Below are 20217 nucleotides of genomic sequence, written 5' to 3' on the forward strand. Positions count from 1 at the left end.
TGCGCTCGTGATTATTTTCCTAATAATAGAATGCACCCGTGATTAGTTTCCTAATAATAGGATGCGTTTGTGATTAGTTTCCTAATAATTAGATGCGTCCGTGATTAGTTTCTTAATAGGATGTGTCCGTGATTATAGTTTCCTAATTGACCAGGCGTGGACTTCATATTTTCCTCCACGGTGGAGTACGGTCAGTCAATGTAAATTGCTAAGTGCACACAGAGAACAGATTAGGTTAAGGCTAGCCGTTAGATTGAGTTTAGTGGGATAATCATGCGGTGGTAATGTATCCATGTACGTTTTGTGGGGTGCACTTAAAAGAAAATTATGTTTGCTCTTTTATAAGTAGTATAGAAGAAAGAAAAAGTCCAATAGATATGGGATTGGCGTGCTCAATATATGGCGAGCTAAACAGGGGAGATCCTTCCAAACGAAAAACACGGGACGAATGCGAGCGAAGCCTCCCTGCCTGCCGGTTGCCGGCCGACCTGGCGCAGCGCAGCCTGCGACGAGTCCACCTCCAGCGACCGATTTCACCCTCGCTCCACCGCGCCGGCATCGTCCGCACTCCGCGACAGATCTCCCCTCTCTCCTTCCTTGGCCAATCTCCGGTGGCTGCTGCCGCTGCAGCCGTGAACCAGACGCGAGCCGCCGCCTCGACCCTCGTAGCCTCGTGCGCCCGTGGCCTGTTCGACGGAATTCCCCGCCGGGGCGCCTGGTTCGGCTTCCGGCGCTGAGGATGCTCTTGCGGGCGTACGTGGGCATCCTGGCACGCGGAGCCAGGCCCGACGCGTACACGCTCCTGCCATAATGCCATTGCTCAATGCGCGGTGTGGAGCCGGCTGTCGGACTCCGTTCACGCGCAAGTCGTGGCTAAGTTTGGGCTAGAGCTCAACGCCCGCTTGCCAAAGCTCTCTGGTCCTCAAGGTGAGGAGGCTATCCATATGATTTACAGAATGCTCCAGATGAAGGGGCAGTCATCAGTGCATAGCGAAACCAGGTTTGTTCTGTTTCCTCCAGTCTACAGCTTTCCCTTTGCCTAGTTCGTACTCCATTTGAATATAGAATATGTTACCATGCCTGTTCATAATTGCTCAGTAAATCTTGGCACTTCCTATGAAAGTCATCTGTTTATATGCTTTTATTACATAATGGTTTCTTTGAACTTATCCAGGCCTCTTTGTGCCCCCAGTTGCCAGATAAATACATGATTTTATCCGTTTAGAAGACTTAACAAGTTCAGGTTTAGATTGATTTTGGCAACTAGGAGTATCAACCAGCACGTTCAAAACAATAGGTTTGCTCACTGGTCTTGAGCTTGACCCTTTAGCTACTTGTCATATAAACAGTACAAGAAAACCTTGTTTTAGGTGATCCTAACCTCTTTTAGTATGAATATTAGGGAGATCCTTGAAATTTCATGTTTGCCACACTACTAAGTCAAACATATAAGATTCTAATGTCATATGTGCGTTATGTGAGTTCCATTTCCTTCTCTTCCGTTGATTATTCACCTCGAAGCATCTCTTACTCTTAGTTTCAGTTTGATAATGTGCATACAGTTTATTTCATTTTTTTCTCATTCCGAACCCTTATTTAACTCTGATGAGCACGTGGTAGCAAAATAAAAAGGAGAGCATAACATCTGGAGAAGAAGACTGTGTGATCATTATGTTGACAGCAATGAAACCGCACAGCAGCGTAGACAATTGATATTGCTGTCATTTGGACCCTCGTTTAATCTCAAAACAATCGCGCCCCCGCCAGTGAGCCTAATACAAGGAACGGGTTATTTGTAAAATAAAATTATTTCCAATGACATAAAGGCTCTTTCTAATGACAACAGGTTATTTGTACTATATGCTCTTTTATTTTATGTTCACACCAAAAAAGAGAGCTTACTACCACTGTATCAACCACATGCATTTGTCTTGTTTCCCGTTTCTTGAATTAATAGCCTTATGTTGTCATGTGAAGGACCTCCCTCATCAAAAGCCTTCCTTGCCTTAATGGCGCAGTCTTTTGCTCTCACCTCGTCTCTTCTGCAGCCGCCCCCCTCATCCATCAGGGTGTTCACAGCTTTCTCCACCTCATCTCTTGTAATTGTAACCATAACCTCCTGTTTTTCACTTCCCCACTGTGTAACTCCTTTCACTCCAACCTCCACCCTGATTTTCAGCACATCCACCACTAGCTTCTGATTCCAAAACTGCTCCCCAAAGTGTGGCCATGTGATCATGGGAACACCTGCACAGATGCCCTCTATTGTTGAGTTCCTCCCGCAGTGCGTCACGAATCCCCCAACGGCTTGGTGCCGCAGGATCATGAGCTGTGGTGCCCAACCCCTTATGACCATGCCTCTATTTTTGACACGCTCCTCGAACTCGTCTGCGAGCCATTCCTTAACTTCTGGAAGCTTAGCTCCTGCTTCGATCACCCAAATAAATGGTTTCCTGGAGGCTTCAAGTCCCAGTCTCAGCTCAACAAGCTGTTGAGGTGTAGTGCAAGCGAGGCTGCCAAAGCTCACAAAGACCACTGAGCCTGGCTTCATTGAATCAAGCCATTGCAAGTACTGGGCCTCACCCATTGACGTCTTGTTTCCTCTTGCGGCCATAGTGTTGTTGTCTTGGTGGCAGAGGCACATTGGTCCAATTGCCCAGACCTTCTTCTTTGTGGTCTGCTCAAAGGATTCAATGTACAATGTCTCCAGTTCTTGGAAGCTGTTAATGACCTGACCATCACTTCTCAGCTCCTCTTCAAGGAACTTCTTACGGATTTGCTCCATACCAGGAATGGAAAGATTTCCCGGGCATTTAGCCTTCGTCAGCTCTAGTGGTGTAGGGAAACGCCTGATCGTGATGAGCTCATTTTCGTCTTTGACATTTTCAAATACATTATTGTGAAAAGTGATGTACCTGCAAGATGGTCGTAGTTGTTTCAAATACATATGAGTGCAGACTTCTTCGACAAACGTCAACCAGATATGATGATATAGCTGGCCTAAAAACTTGCTCATGAAAACCTTTGGTGTCTGTGATGCAGTGTAAATTACATGTTTTGTTACATAAAGTAGTACTCAGATCATTTTTTTTCATTTCAGGTGTAGCATTTTGTATGTTCATTGCTTTCTTCTCTATGGAAGCAATTTACACTAGTTTCCCATCCACTGTTGAAGTAAAGCACTTAATTGTAATATGTCTAGTACAAAATTAATTACTCACAAGGTTTGCCTCTTTTGGTTGTACCTGATGAGGGACGAGAAGCCACAGAAGCCACTAAAGGTCAGCCTCGGGATACCAAGCTCCCTCGCGATGTCACCAGTCCACCAGTGAATCAGGTCAGATATGATGCAGCTCGGAGGCGAGCACTGCTGCTCATGGAGGTATGCCTTGAGCGGCTCCTGAAGCATAGCGATGGCATACATGAAGTTGGGGAGAAGATCCGTGGATTGGATCATGTCTAGGTTCTCGCACCCGTCCGGTAGGCCGAACTCGGCGCTCGGGAAATGGAGCTCCATGAGCCGAACTTCCAGGCCCGACGCCTCCACATCGGCTGCAAAGCCTGCCAACCTGGAGGCGTTCACTGGCGTGGTGATGAAGCTGACATGCGCTCCGTGCTCTGCCAGCAGGCGCGCCATGTCGGTGATGGGGATGGTGTGCCCCTGAGCCAACATCGGTACCAGCACAAAGTGCGCCCTCATGGAGCCGCTCTGGCCATCGCCACTGCCCGTGAAGGTCATGGCTAATCGGCTGTTGTAGCAAAAGTACTGGTGATGGAGTCAGTCAAACTGGGAGAACAGTGACACTGGCAAGATAGCATGATCTGCTGGACACAATCAGATGATGGTCACAATGGCAACTATAGTGTGTGTATATAACACCTGGTGCTATACCTTCCCAAGGAAAGTTGACGAGCTGACGATGCAACAGCGTATCAAATTGGCCACCTCTTGCCAGTGACGCATGCTCTCACATCAATCATGGACTCGTGGAGTCAGCCATGTGGATGAATCTTCAGGTTCTGAATCGTCAGAATCCAGGCCATCTGATCAGACATTGAGGGCTCAGATTAACCACCGCTACCGCCTGTCACGCTCAAAGAGGAGTCATTTTTACAGGATTTGGATGATCCCCATGTCTGATGCTGACTTGTCGTATATGCACACTTACTTAACTCTCAAGGCTGTGGAAGGCCGAGCCAGCCGATATAATATGATAGTGCATTATTTTCTGTGTGGAGATTCAGTCATTCAGTGTACTGTGATAGTGGGTGGAATTTTCTTGTTTGTATCCTTTCAGAGTTTTGTTAGTGAGAAGCTAAAAGGAACTCCCAGTGACATGGAAAATATGAGTCCATTTCTGGAGCGACGCAATGCATCCTAATCAACACAGTGGCTTCCTGACGCAAAGAGGTACGACCGAGGCTCCTTGTTTTCATTTTGCTTCATGCACACAGACCAAATGAACTCTATATCTAGAAAGAATTTAATACCACCTAAAAAGAGAATTTAATACAAGACCGCAGCGATTAGCATGAAACAAGGTCTTTTATTAAGCCATGTACAATGCCTGGCGCAATGCAACAGCGCAGTGTCCGGTGCACGGCGGCGCCCCTCCCTAGTTGCTCCCACGGAACGGTGCTTGGCGCCGGCGGCACCATCATGGGAGTCATTGTCCTACACCTCCACCAACTGTGGCTAGTCGTGCAGCGGTAGCAAAATGCAAGGGAGAGCGTAACCATCTAGAAGAGCAGACTGTGTAGTTGTTATGTGGACTGCCATGAAAGAGCGTACATAACAGACCAATGTTGCATTCATTTGGATCATCTCTAATCTCTAAATAATCACCTGTGGGCCTGGTACAAAATTCTATATGATGATATATGTATTCTAGGATCTTTAACTTCATGTTTACACCGAAAAAGTGAGCTTAGGTAATCTCTATCAACGACATGCATTTGTCTTGTTTCTCATTTCTTGAATTAACAGCCTTACGTTGTTGTAAGAAGAACCTTCCTCGTCGAAAGCCCTCCTTGCCATAATGGCGCACTCTTCTGCTCTCATTCTCAACTCCTCTGTAGCCTCCCCTTCACCCATCAGGGTGTTCACTGCTGTCTCCACAGCATCTCTGGTAACCATAACCTCTTGTTGTTCACTTCCCCACTGTGGAACTCCTTGCACTCCAACCTCTACCCCAAGTTTCAGCACATCCACCACCAGCTTCTCATTCAAAAACTGCTCTGCAAAGTGTGGCCATGTGATCATGGGCACACCTGCACAGATGCCCTCTATTGTTGAGTTCCACCCACAGTGCGTAACAAATCCTCCAATGGCTTGGTGCCACAGGATCATCACCTGTGGCGCCCAGCCTCTTATGATCATGCCTCTGTCTTTGACGCGCTCCTCGAACCCATCTGCGAGCCATTCCTCGACTTCTGGAAACTTAGGTCCTGCTTTGATCACCCAAATAAACGGTTTCTTAGAGGCTTCGAGTCCCATTCCCAGCTCAACAAGTTGTTGAGGCGTGGTGCAAGCGAGGCTGCCAAAGCTTACAAAGATCACTGAGCCTGGCTTCCTTGAATCAAGCCATTGCAAGCACTGTGCCTCGTCCATTGACGCCTTGTTACCCCTAGCGGCCATTGTGTTGCTGCTTCGGTGGCAGAGGCACATTGGCCCGACTGTCCAGACCTTCTTCCTTGTTATCTGCTCAAAGGATTCAATGTACAATGCCTCGAGCTCTTTGAAGCTATTAGTGATCTCACCATCGCATCTCAGCTCCTCCTCAAACATCTTCTCATGGATTTGCTCCATACCCGGAACAGAAAGGGTTCCTGGCAACTTAGCCTTCATCAACTCTAGCGGTGTAGGAAACCCCGGGATCGTGATGAGCTCATTATCATCTGTGACATGCTCCAGTACATTCTTGTGAATAATGATGTACCTGCAAGATGGTCTTAGTTGTTTAAAATACGTTGAAGTGCAGACATCTTTGACACATCAAGCAGCTGTGACTGGCGTAACAAACATCTGATGAAAATGCTTATTCTCTATACTTATGCAGTTTGAATTACATGTTTCATCACGTAAGGTAGTACACACGTCGATTTTATTATCTTGTGTAGTCTACTATATATGTATGCTTTCTTCTTTTCTGGAAGGAATTTACAGTAATCTGTCCTGTAAGTAAAATACTTAATCATAGCAGCAAAAATATGTCCAGTACTCACAAGGTTTGCCTCTTTATGTTTGTACCTGACAAGGGACGAGAAGCCACAAAAGCCACTAAAGGTGAGCCTCGGGATGCCAAGCTCCCTTGCAATGTCGCCGGTCCACCAGTGCATCATGTCAGATATGATGCAGCTAGGAGGCGAGCGCTGCTGCTCACGGAGGTATGCCATGAGCGGCTCCTGAAGCGCGGCACAGGTCTCCATGAAGTTCAGGAACAAATTCTTTGATTGGATCATGTCGAGGTTCTCGCACCCGTCTGGTAGGCCGAACTCCGCTGTCGGGAAGTGGAGCTCCACGAGCTGAACCGCCAGGCCCGCCGCCTTCACGTCAGCGGTGAAGCCCTCCAACCTAGCGGCGTTGACGGGCGTGGTGATGAAGCTGACCTGCATGCCATGCTCTGCCAGCAGGCGTGCCATGTCGGTCATGGGGATGGTATGGCCCTGAGCCATCATCGGTACCAGCACGAAGTGCGCCCTCGCGGAGCCACTCTGGCCATCGCCGCTGCCGGCGAAGGTCATGGCTGATCGGCCGTGGCAGCAAAAGTGCGAGCGGAGTCTGTCAAGTTGGGAGGACTTGGAAGCCGTGCAATGGCAACCGTAATGTATATACAGCAGCACCTGGTGCTATATCTTCCTAAGTTGAGCTGACGAGCTGACAATCGAATGGGTGCAGCGCAGCAGCAGCGTTTCAACTTGGTCACCTCTTACTAGTGATGCATGCTCTCACGTCAGTCATGGACTCCTAGTCAGCCATGTGGATGAATCTTCTTCACTTCTGAACCATCAGAAAGGGGGCATCCAGGCGGTTCGATCAGATATCGGATGGCGCAGATTAGCCCCCGCTACTGCCGAAAGAGGAGTCATTTTTATATGATTTGGACGCCATTCAATGCACTGACTTTGCTGCCCGGATGGTCTTCAGGTCTGATGCTGACTTGCCGTATATGCATGGTGCTGCTCAACTCTCAAAGCTGTGGAAGGTAGAGCCAGCCGATTCTGCCAATGATATCACACTGCATTATTTTCTTTGTGTCACCGTCAAAATTATTTTCTTTGTGTACTGTGACAGTGGGCGGGATATTTTTTTGTCCGCTTCTTGATCATATTACCTAGTCAAAGATTTACAGCGTATGATTAATGTCTGGTATCCTTTCAGGCCTTTGTAAGTGAGAAGCTTCTGCAGAGAAAAGAACCCCCATCGATTTGGAAAATACGAGTCCATTTTTTGAGTGACGCCAATGGAGGCAATGCATCGTATTCAACACTGGTATAGACTTGCTGTCGCAAAGAGGTATTCCTTTTCCGTTTTGTTTCGCTGTCTGTCCTCGCTCCTCAGCGCATCATCATGCACACAAAACCAAATAAACACACTCTTATCTAAAAAATGCTCCTAGTTTAGTACTCCTAACAAATAACCTGTGGCGATTAGCAATGAAACAAGGTTTGTTATTATCTGATTTTATTGGATGATACTCTAAACTCTGGTGGAGCACGACCCGGAGAGTGTGTCGTTTTATATGACGGGCTCCAGGGAGCCCATTTTTGAAGAAGAAAAATCAAAATATATTTAAAAGAAAAAAATTCTACAACTACATATACAGATTCTGTAAGTACTGCTTCCGTAAAGAAATATAAAAGCATTTAGATTACTAAAGTAGTGATGTAAACGCTCTTATATTTCTTTACAGAGGGAGTATCTGCGAGGTTTCATTAAATAATACTCCCTCAGTTCCTAAATATTTGTCTTTTTAGAGATTCAAATGGACTACCACATACGGATGTATATAGACATATTTTAGAGGTGTAGATTCACTCATTTTGCTCCGTATGTAGTCATTTGTTGAAATCTCTAGAAAGACAAATATTTAGGAACGGAGGGAGTACAATTATTTGCAGGCTACTGAAAAAAGACAAAAAACTGGCCGAAATACATCAAAGAAAAAGCACATTTAATCCATGTATGTCTTTTGTTGTACATCACATATATGTACATAAATTTCATACATATATCGGAAAGGTGCGACGGCACCCGGGTGTCTCGGCACCCTGTAATCGCGTCCATCCACTATGTATGAGGATTCGTGCTGGTAAATGTACATGTGCAGACGTGTTTCAACAGTAGAGTAATTAGGACAGATGTTTCAAGGGGACAAAGAGCGACGGGAGCTGGCAGTCATCCAGAGAAAGGCGTTGCAGGGCTAGCATGTCAAGAATCCTTTGTCGGTCCACGAGACGGATGAAATGACAACATACAGCCGCTGCATGCACCCGTTCGTTTCAGAAGAGATTCTCGTTCGCCACGTGTTGTTCAGCCTGCTTACTCCATTCTCATTTTGGTCTCTCCTTTCCGCCTGGTCAATGCAACTGTTTTTGGTAGTACAAATGTTCCTAGTAGGACTGAAAGAAGTAACCGAAAAACTTCGAGAGCCTTTGAAAAACACCGTTTTTTTCCGTTTTCAATAACTGGGGCTATTGAAGTTACCGTTAAGAGCATCTGCAACAAGGGACCAATTTTTTTGGATACCGAAATCCATTTTTTAATGAAGAGAGGTAAATTACTGAGATTAACAAGGCAAGTACTAGGCTATAGCAGGGAATTGTAGCCTTGTAGGCATCCAGGAGGTCACGGATATCACCGGGATAGGCATGTCAGGACTACGGGCGGGCCATCCTTGAAAGGACAAGGCATAGAGGTGCATGCGCTTAATGAGGTACCGATTCTGCCAATGCATCTGTTAGCTACAGTATGACTCACAAATCTCGAGGCACCATATTCTGAATGAATGGTCAGATAGGAGGGTGCCTGGACACCCGGGAACTGAAAATCCACTCTCTACATATATACTACACATATATGTGTGTATATTTGTTTCAGTTTTTTTAGATGTAGAAAATGTATTTTCGCTGAGAAAAAAGAAGAGCCCCTAGAGCCTGACCATATGCACTTTTCTGATGATCTGAATCACTATCATCAGCTGCCTGACACATTGAAGGGCAATATGGGTGCTCTGAGGTGTGGTCGCCGCATGCCACAACAAGGCTGAAGGGGCACGCACGAATTCTGATGTGGTTGGATGGTGGATTCATCCGGTAGAACCGGCTCCACTAGGATTTCATTTCGAAGAAAAACATAGCATATTATTTGTTCATACACAAGACACCTCACACATCATCATGCAAAACATTAAACACATAGACACAGATCATGTGGATCTGATAATGACACCTGGATCAGCAGGATGTTAATATATCTTCTGTCTTGACAACTGATACGTGGATCTGATGAAAGGCAGTTGGCACTCACAATAAATCACAAATTCACAATACACTACAATGAGATGCAAATGTGAATGGTCGGAGGGCAATTGAAAGGCAAATAGACTCAAGAGGCCAAGCAAATACTTGCAAATGAGGAACTAAAATCTCATACTCAAACATGCTTTTTAGAAACTTTAGCATGTATGTTTATCTTTTGAGTTCCAAGGTTTTGAATGTTTAGTCTACAGTTGGCACAACGATTCCTGTCATAGGCTCATAATAGAAAACTAGGGTTGCCGGCTTCCCTGTCATCAGTTCACCCACTTCCTTGACCTTCTGGCACTAGGCAGACGTCCAACCATGTTGCCACATTATTATTACAAAAGCGCAATCTGATTGATGTACACAAGACTCGTATGATTTTTGTGAATGGGAAGAAACATAAAAAAATTCACAATCAACCTCCCATTGAGGCTGAATGAAAGTTGTGAGGATTGAGACTTGGGAACAGGTCGTGGATATGTTCCGCCACAAAATCATGCCTTGTGAGAATTCCAACAATGGGAGGCCTCTGCATTCAACATATGAAATATGTCAGTAATGGTGGACACCTTTACAAATAAAAGGGAACTATTCCATAGTGGGAACAGTTGGTACAAAATCATATTATAATGAGTGAGAAAATGCATCACGCGTGAAAAACACACACACACACACACACATAATATATATATATAGTGAGAGAGAGAGAGAGAACCCTTACGTATGGGGTCTTTGGAACAACCAAGAGATGCCTCAATCCTAGTTCTCGGAATAGGAGTGCAGCTTTTGCTAGTGACATTGTCTCAACCACCGTATATGGTGAGGTGTTTGCAATTGCATGGAGATCCACATACATTTGCATCTCCTCATCAGTGAAATATAGATCCTCAATTTTCAAACCCTTCCCTGACCCTGCCTTAGCAAAATCAAAGGCACCAAATCTTTCCATAACAAAGCTACCACTCATTTTCACTGGCTCCTTCATGAACATCTTGCCTTTCAGCAAAACCAATAGATGAGACCTGATCACAAGCCCAACCAACTCAGGCACTTCTGTTAGAGGTGGCTCATCAACCACTGGAAACCCATTGTGGCCCGTGATCCTCAACGCAGTAACAATGTCCCCTACCTTCTCAACACCTGAAAAGGTGATTAGTGGGCCAGACACGACATCACCAGCAACCAGATGTCTCATGTACGGTTCAGCATGAGCCTCCATGTACGGCAAACCTTTCATTACCACTATTTGATCATAAACTCCTTTGTTAAAGTTATCCGCTATGGTCTTCGATATTAGAAGAACAAGCATGACCAAAGGGAGCATTTGTAGATCGTTGGTGAGTTCTAGAAGGATCACGCAGACTGACACGGTCATTCTCATTGTTCCACCGAGAAAAGAGGCCGCACCAAGAAGCGCAAAAAGTCCAGGGTCAAGATTTGATATGGATCCCAAAAGAGTACCCACTATTCGACCGTATGTGGCTCCAGCAAGGATAACAGGGATAAAGAGACCAGATGGGACAGCAATTCCATAAGTTACAAGTCCAAGGCAATAAATTGCGACGAAGAAGATGAAAAGACTAGACATGTGGTACTCAGTTGCAGTTCCAGTGCTGAAAAGATTGCGTATGGCATCATCGTTTGTATTGAAGAAAAGTGATGCCATACCATTGTAATACCCTGGTGGGCACTGAAAGTTTTTATAGTTTCCAGAGCGACCAACGGTAGGACATTGCTCCACGGCATCCTCGGGGCATTGAGTGCACGAAGCAAGCCAAGGGAGGCCATAGGAACACATTGATGTGATAACTGATACTATTATAGTGAGAAGGATCTTGGATGGAGCACCTCTCCTGCAGACAGATGAAGAACGTCAGATGATATCACATCATAAACTAGGTATAGAAAACAGAAAAGTTATGCAATCACATTTACTATTACAATTCATCCTCGGCACTTACTCGTTGATAATACTGTAAACACGAAGAATTTTATCCAAGAGAAAGTTGAAGAGGCCTCCGAATATACCACCAATTATTCCAAGGAGAATTATTGCAAGTAGATCCGGACTACTATAGGTTGCAACAGTTGAACTGAGATCAAACATAATCAATCCACCTTGCCCAAAGAGGCCACACTTTCCACTGCGACAGAACTCAATCAGAGTCCTCAACACGACAGCCACAACAGCAGTTGTAAAGAATGCTCTCCATAAAAGAGCACTTCGCCACCTGTAAAATGAAGTTGAAAAAAATAAAACACATTAAAATGTATTCTCGTGGCTAGCAATTTAAGTTTTTTCAAAAATAAACTAACATTTTGAAGATAAACATGTAGGTTAACAGTACATAACTATGGTGGTACTAGTTTGGTTCTGCATATTTATCGGTTGGCCCAATCACTGTAACTACATATCCAACTAATGATTCTTGTCAAACACTATATATGAAATACACTTCAAGTCAATATTAGACAAGGAAATATGAATCCTAGAATCTCATGACTAATGTGGTTGTGATTTGTAGAAACCTACAAAAGACAATGAACGCCCCAAAGTAACAGATGATAATTTGCCATGAAAAGGTTATTACCATGATGCTGCTTCCTCAAGAGCAAACAGGACGCCACCAACAGGTGCGCGGAAGGCAGCGGCCACTCCAGCTGCGCACCCACACGTAATCAAATCCCGCCTATCCCTGTCGTTCTTGAAATACCTCAGCCAATTGCATGTAAGATGGTACTTGCGTGACCCTCCCTGACCAAGTAAGTTTGCAATGCACGCCCCCGTATGTACCATTGGACCTTCCTTTCCAAGTACAAATCCAGCTGAAACTCCAAGTATTGAACCAAATATCTACAAATCAGTAGAAGATTTCATGACAAAGAAAAGGGTTATGCGATAACATAGAAGAGTAGAATGCACAACGTGGAACTGGTAGAACATGTTTTCAATTGTCAGTGTAGAATGATATGCCAAAGGAAGACAACTTATCAAAAAAAAATTGAATAAAAAATCTTTTGCAGTTTTTTTCACAAAAGGTGTTGAGGTAATATGTTGCTATTTACTAGCATAAGAAATCTTAGGTACAGTCAAGTGTAGGCATTAATAGTACTCCCTCCGTTCCAAATTACTCGTCGTGGTTTTAGTTCAAATTTGTACTAAAACCACGACGAGTAATTTGGAACGGAGGGAGTAGTAGTTAGTACTACCACCAGTGTAAAAGTTTGCACACTTACAAAATGTCAAATGATGTCTCACTTGTTTGTCTTTTGGGCATCACACCTCGTGGATTTGTTAAGTCACGAACTTTGTAGAGTATTTTATTGTTTTCAATGAAATTAAATTAATAAGATTGCCCTGTTGTAGATGAAGCTCTAAATTTGTTCATAATTATTACTCCCTCTGTTCCAAAATACATGGTGTATTAGTCTTTTCAAAAGTCAAACCTGTGCATGTTTGACCAAGTTTTTAGAAAAAAATGTGAATATATACAATACCAATTTTGTATCATTAGATCCATTATGAAAAATAGTTTCACAATTTATTTATTTTGTATTCGCATGTTCATATTTTATTCTATAATGTTGGTCAAACATACATATGTTTGACTTCTACGAAATTTGATGGAACATGCACTTTATATTGTGGAACGGGGGAGTATTTCTTTTTTCCAAAAGAAGCCCAAACTATTACTGGAAGATTCTTTAGCTTGTAGTTCAGTAATGATGATGGAGAAGATAGCGCACAGTTGAGCTTAGTGATACTATATGAAGAATGCACAAAAAGTAAGAGAGAACATATTTGTGTACGAATGCGTTTGTAAGTTAGGACTCACCTTCACAAAGAGTGTACTAGGGGCCAGTATAGAATAAGCATCAACTCCATTAAGATATGCTTTAACTTCAGGAATACCAGATCCAGCAGCTGCAGGTGCAATGTAAGCACATATTGCTGCAGCAGCTGCTGCCAAGACTAGATTGGAACCTCCATATGCCAAAAATGCAGTGAAATACCTGCACTGGAAGCACAACACTATTGGTCATTTCAAATAATCCAGCAAGTGTAAGCCGATACAGAATCAACGCTCTTGTTAAAGTTTGTAAAAATAGAAACCTAACTATCGCTTTCATGAACTTAGCACCATTCCAGGAATTATGACATGAAAATGTGTAGAGATCTAATCGCTAACATGATCTCGCTGGATGGAAGGTATGTGCCAATGGCCATTAGCAGGCAAAAGATGAAAAATTAACAAATAGCACAAAGTAAAACTTCACCTTTGCTTGAGCATAAGATCACTTGTGATTAGCAATTTTAATCCAGCAATGTTTTCGACCGCAAGGTTATTGAAGAAGCCAACAAGTCCAGTCAACAAGCCGATTAGAAGCACCAAAGTCCACTTCATAACAATATACTGAAATATTTGCTTCTTCTTTCTTGACCGCCAGTCTTGCTTGAAAAGGTTGTTCTCCACAACTCTGGTACAAGCAAATGTTCAACATTGTAACAAAACTGACTGTAATGTCCAGTGTGGATTTATAAAATTCGAAAATCTTCACATGTACATATTCAATCAATTTTGAACTCGGAAATAGACCAGGCTCACTACTAGGAGAAAGCCTACTAGCAGTGCTGGAAATACCTATAGCAGCAGCGCTGGGGCCATCGCTACTGCTAACGCACTACAACTAAGTTGTAGCAGTAGCGCTCTGTAGCGCTGCACCGAAGCAAACGCTGCTGCTAAATCAGCGCTACTGCTAATTAGTAGTAGCGTTTTTTCCATTTTGAGCGCTACTGCTAAAGCATTACTTGTAGCGCTGCCCCAGACCAGCGCTACTGCTAATTAACAGCGGTGCTTGTTATTTTCCAGCGCTACTACTCATGTTCTACCTATAAGCATTTCTCTAGTAGTGGCTGACTGCTTTCTGTGCAAAACTAGCCATACTCAAAATTAACACTTCACTTCGAATTCTAATCTTAGTGGTAGCAGGTTTTCGCCCTGTAGTAAGATTTTCGATAGCGAGCTCTCAGAGCCAGCATGCATTTGCCCTTTCCCATTCCCTCTAAATTTGCTTTGTGAACTGAGCTGATTATGTGGAGCAATTAATGGAAAGAGGTTTGCTAGATTGAAAAAAAGAACACTTCACTTTGAATTCTAAGATATGAAGATGTGTCCATCTAAGAACTAAAAATAAGTCTGGTTGACATGCCAACAGGACCAAATAAGAAGACAGAAGGATTGCATGGCACATAATGCGTACTCGTAGTCGAGGCTCTCGATGGGGCAAATGTTGGCGCCGACAATGGCGATCTGGGAGGTGGTGTTGATGGTACGCTTCCGCATGAGCGGCTCGCATATGCTCCCGCGGTCGTCATACCGGAGCAGCGCGTTAGAAGAACTGTTCTGCCACCAATCCCCTTCTGCTGCACCGTCCATGCCCTCAATGTTGTGGTTGTTGTTCCCCTCCCGCTCCGGCGTGCGGTGGTGCTGCTGAGGCCGCGGCGATTGGCCTCCGTCCATTTGCCCCCGCCTCTTGTCGTCCTCTTGGCAACTGCAACATACAAGTATCAATAGATATTATGGTTTCATTTTGCAAAAAAAAAAGATTATGGTTGCAACAATCGCTCATTAGAATTTTTCAACTAAATTTTCAGAGGGTCAAGGGTTTTACTAACAAAAGAAAATTTAAATAGTTTAACAATAATAATTTGTTTCCCGTGAAAAAAATTGTTTCTTTTTTGTGAAAGAGAATAATTTGGTTCTAAGTATATGGTTTTGTTGAAAATGCTTCGATGAAGTCTTATTAGATATTCAGAAACACTGTTCGGTATGAGCAGTTAGCTATCTTATAAACCAATATCAACAAAAAAATATAGATATCCGGGGACAAGTGAAAAAATGAAAGATGCGGCTCAGGAGTTAGGAGGAAGGGCTCATGAATGGGAGATGGGCATACAGAGAGAGTATCAGGTGATATGGGAGCTTTGGTGCTCCCGTGATATGAGCTCCCGTAAGCCATTGGATCTGAGATCCAATGGCAGCGGACAAAGATCCTGCAAATTTGCAATAAAAACCTCCACAAATATCCTATTTATGCACAATTCCAGTAGCTAGGCTGTGACCCTTAGATCTCAAATCCAACAACTCCCGAGAGCCCGTATCACGAAAGCACCTAAGCTCTTGTATCATCTAATATTTTCCCTACCACCAGGACCGTGCTCGTGGATTTTAACAGCCACATGGACATGTGGTACCATGCTTCTGAACTCCAAATGGATATTTGCAACTAGTGGCTTCCCAAACTACTACGTACACAAGATATTTCCTCCCGGCTATTCCGGCGTATTTCCTCTCGCGTATTCCGACGTGCCAGCAAAATTTGATAAATACAATAGCAGTTTGCTGAAAATTTGAGTGGCTGTTGCTAAAAAAATTACTCCCTTAGTTTCAAAATAAACATACAAAGTTGTACTAAATCGATAACACTTATTTTGACACGAAGGGAGTAGAAAGCAGACCAGAAAGCAATGCATGACATGACACTTGTTATTCAAGATTAGCCATGTTTAGAAACGTCTGCAAGGCTTCACACGTGATGATTTGAAGCCTTCTCTGTGCTTTTGTATGAAAAGAGGCCAACATACATTGACATCGTTCATCAGACCTTGGAGGATATTACCTTAGAGACACATAACGATAACCTGTTACAGCCACACAACGCTTACTACTGGCGGCTCCGTACTCCACTTTTTTGAATAATAAATCAAGTTTGCTACTTAGAAGAAGTGGGCATAACTACACTGGATTGTATGCAAGGGCCGTTGAGCAAAATTTATTCTGAACTTGCAATTTTTTTTTCCTTTGTGATTAGCAAGCCAATGCAGAGTTGTCCCACGTTATCGTTCTTCTGGGTCAAAGACAGACGGTGGGCCGACCGCTAGATGGCCATTACCCAATAACGTGCAGACACAGCAGATCGAGCTTGGCTTCCTCCCCCTCTCCCTCTCTCTCTCCCTAGCCAAGCTATTACCGAGATTCAGATCAAGATGTATGGTGGAGCGGCGAAATGATACAGAAAGATATGGTTCGCGGAACACAAATCAAAACCCACATATACAGGGAACAGAGGAATACTAGTGCTTTATACTACTGCTAGTTCAGCTAACAGCTATGAATCTGCAGCAGGGCCTAACAAGGGGATTTTCTAAAGAAAGAAAAGCAATCATAGTGACATAGTCCGACGGGACTCGAACTTAACCGCAAGGATGGACGGATGGATGGATCGCATACCTTAGCTATGAAGAGAACTCGAGCTTGAGCTGGTGACGCGGCCAATTGCGGTGATCATCCAGAGCGCGTAGACGTAGCACAGCAGCTCATCGCCCGACCGGACCCAATGCCCCCCTTCCCCTCTGTATCTGACTATCTGTGCTTATATACACAGCTGAGCGGAGTCGGAGCCGGAGCGACATGGGCGTGATGCACAAGTTGCGGGTGAGCAACATGGGTGTGATGTTACAGGTTGTGTGGAAGGAAGGGACCATTCGGATGCGGGAAAAGCCGTGGCTTCTCCACTCCTGTTTTGTGGCTTCACTCCATTGCCCATGAGTATTCTATATGCCGCCGCAGCAGCAGGGATATGTTCATACACTGATCCTGATCCATGTATGTATGTATGTACTCCTATAGGAATATGTGTGTAAGGCGTACACTCATGAGCCGTAGGTTGCGTGCTTTCTTGGAGGAAGGCGACCCGGTGCATCACCGCGAGCGATTCCATGCTTAATAAATTGACCCGAAAGGCCACCTGGCTCTTTTCTATTCGCGTGATCCAGACCAGAGGCCGTCGTACATCAAAATTTAATTTGCAGTCCGTGTCCAGCGGACCTCTCCCTGTCTGGATTAATGGAGTCGGTACGAAGCGTGGAGGATTCAACACCCCACCACTGTCCCCTGCTACGATGCTCCCTGGCTAGCTCGTTAACGCCACGATGGCCATGCATGGCCTGTCGACCGAGCTGGCCGGTCCAAATGGACGTCCCTCTCCACCTCAGTACGGCACCTACCCTACGTTCTGCATCGCGCAAGGGAGAGGAGAGGTTTTGTTCGCTGGCACGTGCGCCGGGCCGGGCTCCCCGGCCGGTCCGCTCATTGAATCGTGGGTGCCTACGGATCGATGGAGTTTGTTGCCTCCTTGGCACGTGATCCTCGTCACACAAGCCCACGCGGCCACGCGGCCATGATTCGATGAGAAAATTCATTTTGCTGCTCACACACGCACGCACCAGCTGCTATCTCATTTATCCTCTTGTAATCCTTATCCTTTTTGTTCGATAGACGCCTCGTTTCCACAAAATGACGCATGAGGCTGACCGTGACCGTGACCGTGAAGTGCATGCTGAATAATCTGTACACTAAGGCCAACTCCATCGCGCGACCCTATCCTATCCGTCCCCATTCATTTGGGGTAAAAGGAACAAATGAGACGGCCCAGCGCACGGACGCAAACGGACAAATGTCCGGATTCCGTCCGCTTTCGACCCATCCCGGCCCAAACTTGCGCTCGGTTTGGGGTGAAACGGACGCGCGCGGACGGCCTCGACGCACGCCCTTGTCCCCCCCGTGGCCCGCCTGTCGGGGACACTAGCAGTCCCTCCGCTCCCAACGCTTCACCCTCTCTCTCTGCCCCGCCCCGCCGCCGGCGCCGCCGCTATTCTCCGGCCGCCTCCTCACCGCGCAGTCCCCCCGCCGTCCATACCAAACCACGTCTTGACATGGCCGCCACCACGCCCGCGCTTCCGCCGTAGTTTTGGTCGTCGATTGGAGGAGGTTTGGCCGTCGCCGTCCTTGCCGGTGGCAGAGGGGACACGACTACCGGCGACGTACCACGACGGCCGAGGCAGATTCCGACGAGAGTTCTAGAGCGGCCTGTAGCCGATCGGCAACCACCCTGCTGCGTCGAGGTGATCATCGCGGCCTCTTCGCCACCACGACCGCAAGGTGTTCGACCTTTTGCCAACAAAGGTATGGACAGTGGAGACGAGTTTTTCTTCCATCACTTCCTTTGTTCATTGGACGATTCGTCGTCAGATGATGACGATCATGTGGTGGCTACACTGGTCGTTCACGACCATATTCAACGGCAGCTTTCTCGGTACAGGGGGTCAGTCCCTGGCCGTGCTCCCAACCTGAACCGCAACAGGGAGAGAGGCCACGCCCTGCTCTATGCCGATTACTTTGCCAACACCCCGCTCTTCAGGACGGATAAATTTCGTCGCCGTTTTCGTATGGCAAGGCATGTGTTCAATCGTATCCGAGAGGGAGTGGTTGCTCATGACCCATACTTCGAGTGCAAGACGGATGCCCTTGGCAAGCTTGGATTCTCCTCCTACCAGAAATGCACCGCGGCCATCCGCATGCTTGCATATGGAATTCCAGGCGATTTGGTGGATGATATGTGCGTATGAGTGAGACAACATGTCTGATATCAATGTACAAGTTTTGCCAGGCTGTGATCGAGGTCTTTGGCCCAGAGTACTTGAGGCAGCCAACTGCTGCTGATACAGAGAGATTGTTGGCAACCAACGCAGCTAGAGGCTTTCCAGGTATGCTTGGCAGCATAGATTGTATGCACTGGGAGTGGAAGAACTGTCCATTTGCTTGGCAGGCCCAGTACAAGGGGCATGTTAACGGGTGCACTGTCATATTATAAGCGGTGGCATCACAAGATCTTTGGATATGGCATTCTTTCTTTGGCATGGCAGGTTCTCACAATAATATCAACGTGCTGCAGCGTTCTCCAGTCTTCGCGAGGCTTGCAGAAGGCCACTCCCCACCTGTCAACTTTGAGATCAACGGCCACCATTACAACAAGGGATACTATCTAGCAGATGATATATATCCTCAGTGGTCAACTTTTGTGAAGACAATCTCGAAACCCCAAGGTGAGAAGAGAAAGAGATTTGCCCAAATGCAAGAGAGTGTTAGAAAGGATGTGGAACGTGCTTTTGGTGTGCTTCAATCCTGGTGGGGTATCGTTCGAAACCCTGCACTGTCATGGGATGAAGGGAAGCTTTGGGAGGTGATGACTGCTTGTGTGATCATGCACAACATGATTGTCGAGGACGAGCGTGATGAGAGTATCTTCAACCAAGGATTTGATTATCAAGGTGAAAATATTAAGCCCCTGCACCAAGACCCGGCCACATTTGAATAGTTTGCCCAATTCCACCGTGAGATGCGTGATTGGCACACTCATGTGAATCTTCTAAATGACTTGGTTGAGCACGTGTGGGATCACATTGGCAACCAATAGATGTATTTGTCCATTTTATGTTCAGTCAAGACAATTTCGATTTGGTTGTAAAACTATTTTATTAAAGACAATTTCAATTGAGTTGTAAAACTATTTTAATTTTCAGACAAAAGCTTGGGTTCGAAACTAGTTTTAATGCAAATTTGAGCATTTCTTGGCCCTGACGGACAGGATGGTGCAAAAGGATGCGGCAGCGCGCTGGGCGCACGGCCACCGCATCCCAGGACAGGCCCGGACACGACCCTAAATTCCTACCCAAAGGGACAAAAACAGGACAAAACGGACGTCCGTTTGGGGTCGCGCGGTGGAGTTGGCCTAAAGTGTCCTAAAATGTTTTGAAATAATAATTCATATATTGGTGAATCATGCATTACC

General features: G+C 45.5%; 3 protein-coding genes and 1 long non-coding RNA gene across 7 annotated transcripts; 1 reads left to right on the forward strand and 3 right to left on the reverse strand.

Moving 5' to 3' along the window:
• Positions 1–400: 400 nt before the first annotated feature.
• LOC123060509 (uncharacterized) lies at positions 401–17348 on the forward strand. Of its 3 annotated transcripts, none has more exons than XR_006427995.1 (5): positions 401–1000; positions 3264–4411; positions 6259–7205; positions 7382–7516; positions 16972–17348. It is a non-coding gene; the product is annotated as an uncharacterized lncRNA (long non-coding RNA). The 3 variants fall into 3 exon arrangements; XR_006427996.1 differs by lacking the exon at positions 16972–17348 and adding an exon at positions 14743–14958; XR_006427994.1 differs by lacking the exon at positions 16972–17348 and having other exon boundaries at positions 402–1000; positions 7382–9393.
• On the reverse strand, positions 1840–3739 carry LOC123060506 (UDP-glycosyltransferase 1-like). The gene is made up of 2 exons (XM_044483257.1): positions 3246–3739; positions 1840–2915 (listed from the first exon to the last, which is right to left on the reverse strand). The coding sequence occupies exons 1-2, from the start codon at positions 3737–3739 to the stop codon at positions 1913–1915; spliced, it is 1497 nt and encodes a 498-aa protein (XP_044339192.1). The 3' UTR covers positions 1840–1912.
• On the reverse strand, positions 4429–6744 carry LOC123060507 (UDP-glycosyltransferase 73C1). The gene is made up of 2 exons (XM_044483258.1): positions 6251–6744; positions 4429–5939 (listed from the first exon to the last, which is right to left on the reverse strand). Exons 1-2 carry the CDS (start codon positions 6742–6744, stop codon positions 4943–4945), a joined length of 1491 nt encoding a protein of 496 aa, XP_044339193.1. The 3' UTR covers positions 4429–4942.
• On the reverse strand, positions 9635–17104 carry LOC123060504 (chloride channel protein CLC-c). Of its 2 annotated transcripts, XM_044483253.1 has the most exons (9): positions 15733–15944; positions 15484–15580; positions 14788–15078; positions 13804–14004; positions 13362–13539; positions 12117–12379; positions 11487–11756; positions 10247–11378; positions 9635–10054 (listed from the first exon to the last, which is right to left on the reverse strand). In XM_044483253.1, exons 1-9 carry the CDS (start codon positions 15782–15784, stop codon positions 9941–9943), a joined length of 2598 nt encoding a protein of 865 aa, XP_044339188.1. In that variant the 5' UTR covers positions 15785–15944; the 3' UTR covers positions 9635–9940. The 2 variants fall into 2 exon arrangements, with proteins under 2 accessions (XP_044339188.1, XP_044339187.1); XM_044483252.1 differs by lacking the exons at positions 15484–15580; positions 15733–15944 and adding an exon at positions 16818–17104.
• Positions 17349–20217: the final 2869 nt, after the last annotated feature.

This window comes from Triticum aestivum, chromosome 3A, assembly GCF_018294505.1.
Source record: "Triticum aestivum cultivar Chinese Spring chromosome 3A, IWGSC CS RefSeq v2.1, whole genome shotgun sequence".
NCBI classification, from domain to species: Eukaryota; Viridiplantae; Streptophyta; class Magnoliopsida; order Poales; family Poaceae; genus Triticum; species Triticum aestivum.

Coding starts and splice junctions, on each gene's coding strand:
- LOC123060507 (XM_044483258.1), bottom strand. CDS start 6,744: ATGACCTTCGCCGGCAGCGGCGATGGCCAGAGTGGCTCCGCGAGGGCG. Junction 5,940..6,250: donor GGCTTCTCGTCCCTTGTCAG/GTACAAACATAA, acceptor ACCATCTTGCAG/GTACATCATTATTCACAAGA.
- LOC123060506 (XM_044483257.1), bottom strand. CDS start 3,739: ATGACCTTCACGGGCAGTGGCGATGGCCAGAGCGGCTCCATGAGGGCG. Junction 2,916..3,245: donor GGCTTCTCGTCCCTCATCAG/GTACAACCAAAA, acceptor ACCATCTTGCAG/GTACATCACTTTTCACAATA.
- LOC123060504 (XM_044483253.1), bottom strand. CDS start 15,784: ATGGTACCACATGTCCATGTGGCTGTTAAAATCCACGAGCACGGTCCT. Junction 15,581..15,732: donor CCACGAGCACGGTCCTGGTG/GTAGGGAAAATA, acceptor GCAAATTTGCAG/GATCTTTGTCCGCTGCCATT. Junction 13,540..13,803: donor GATCTTATGCTCAAGCAAAG/GTGAAGTTTTAC, acceptor CTTCCAGTGCAG/GTATTTCACTGCATTTTTGG.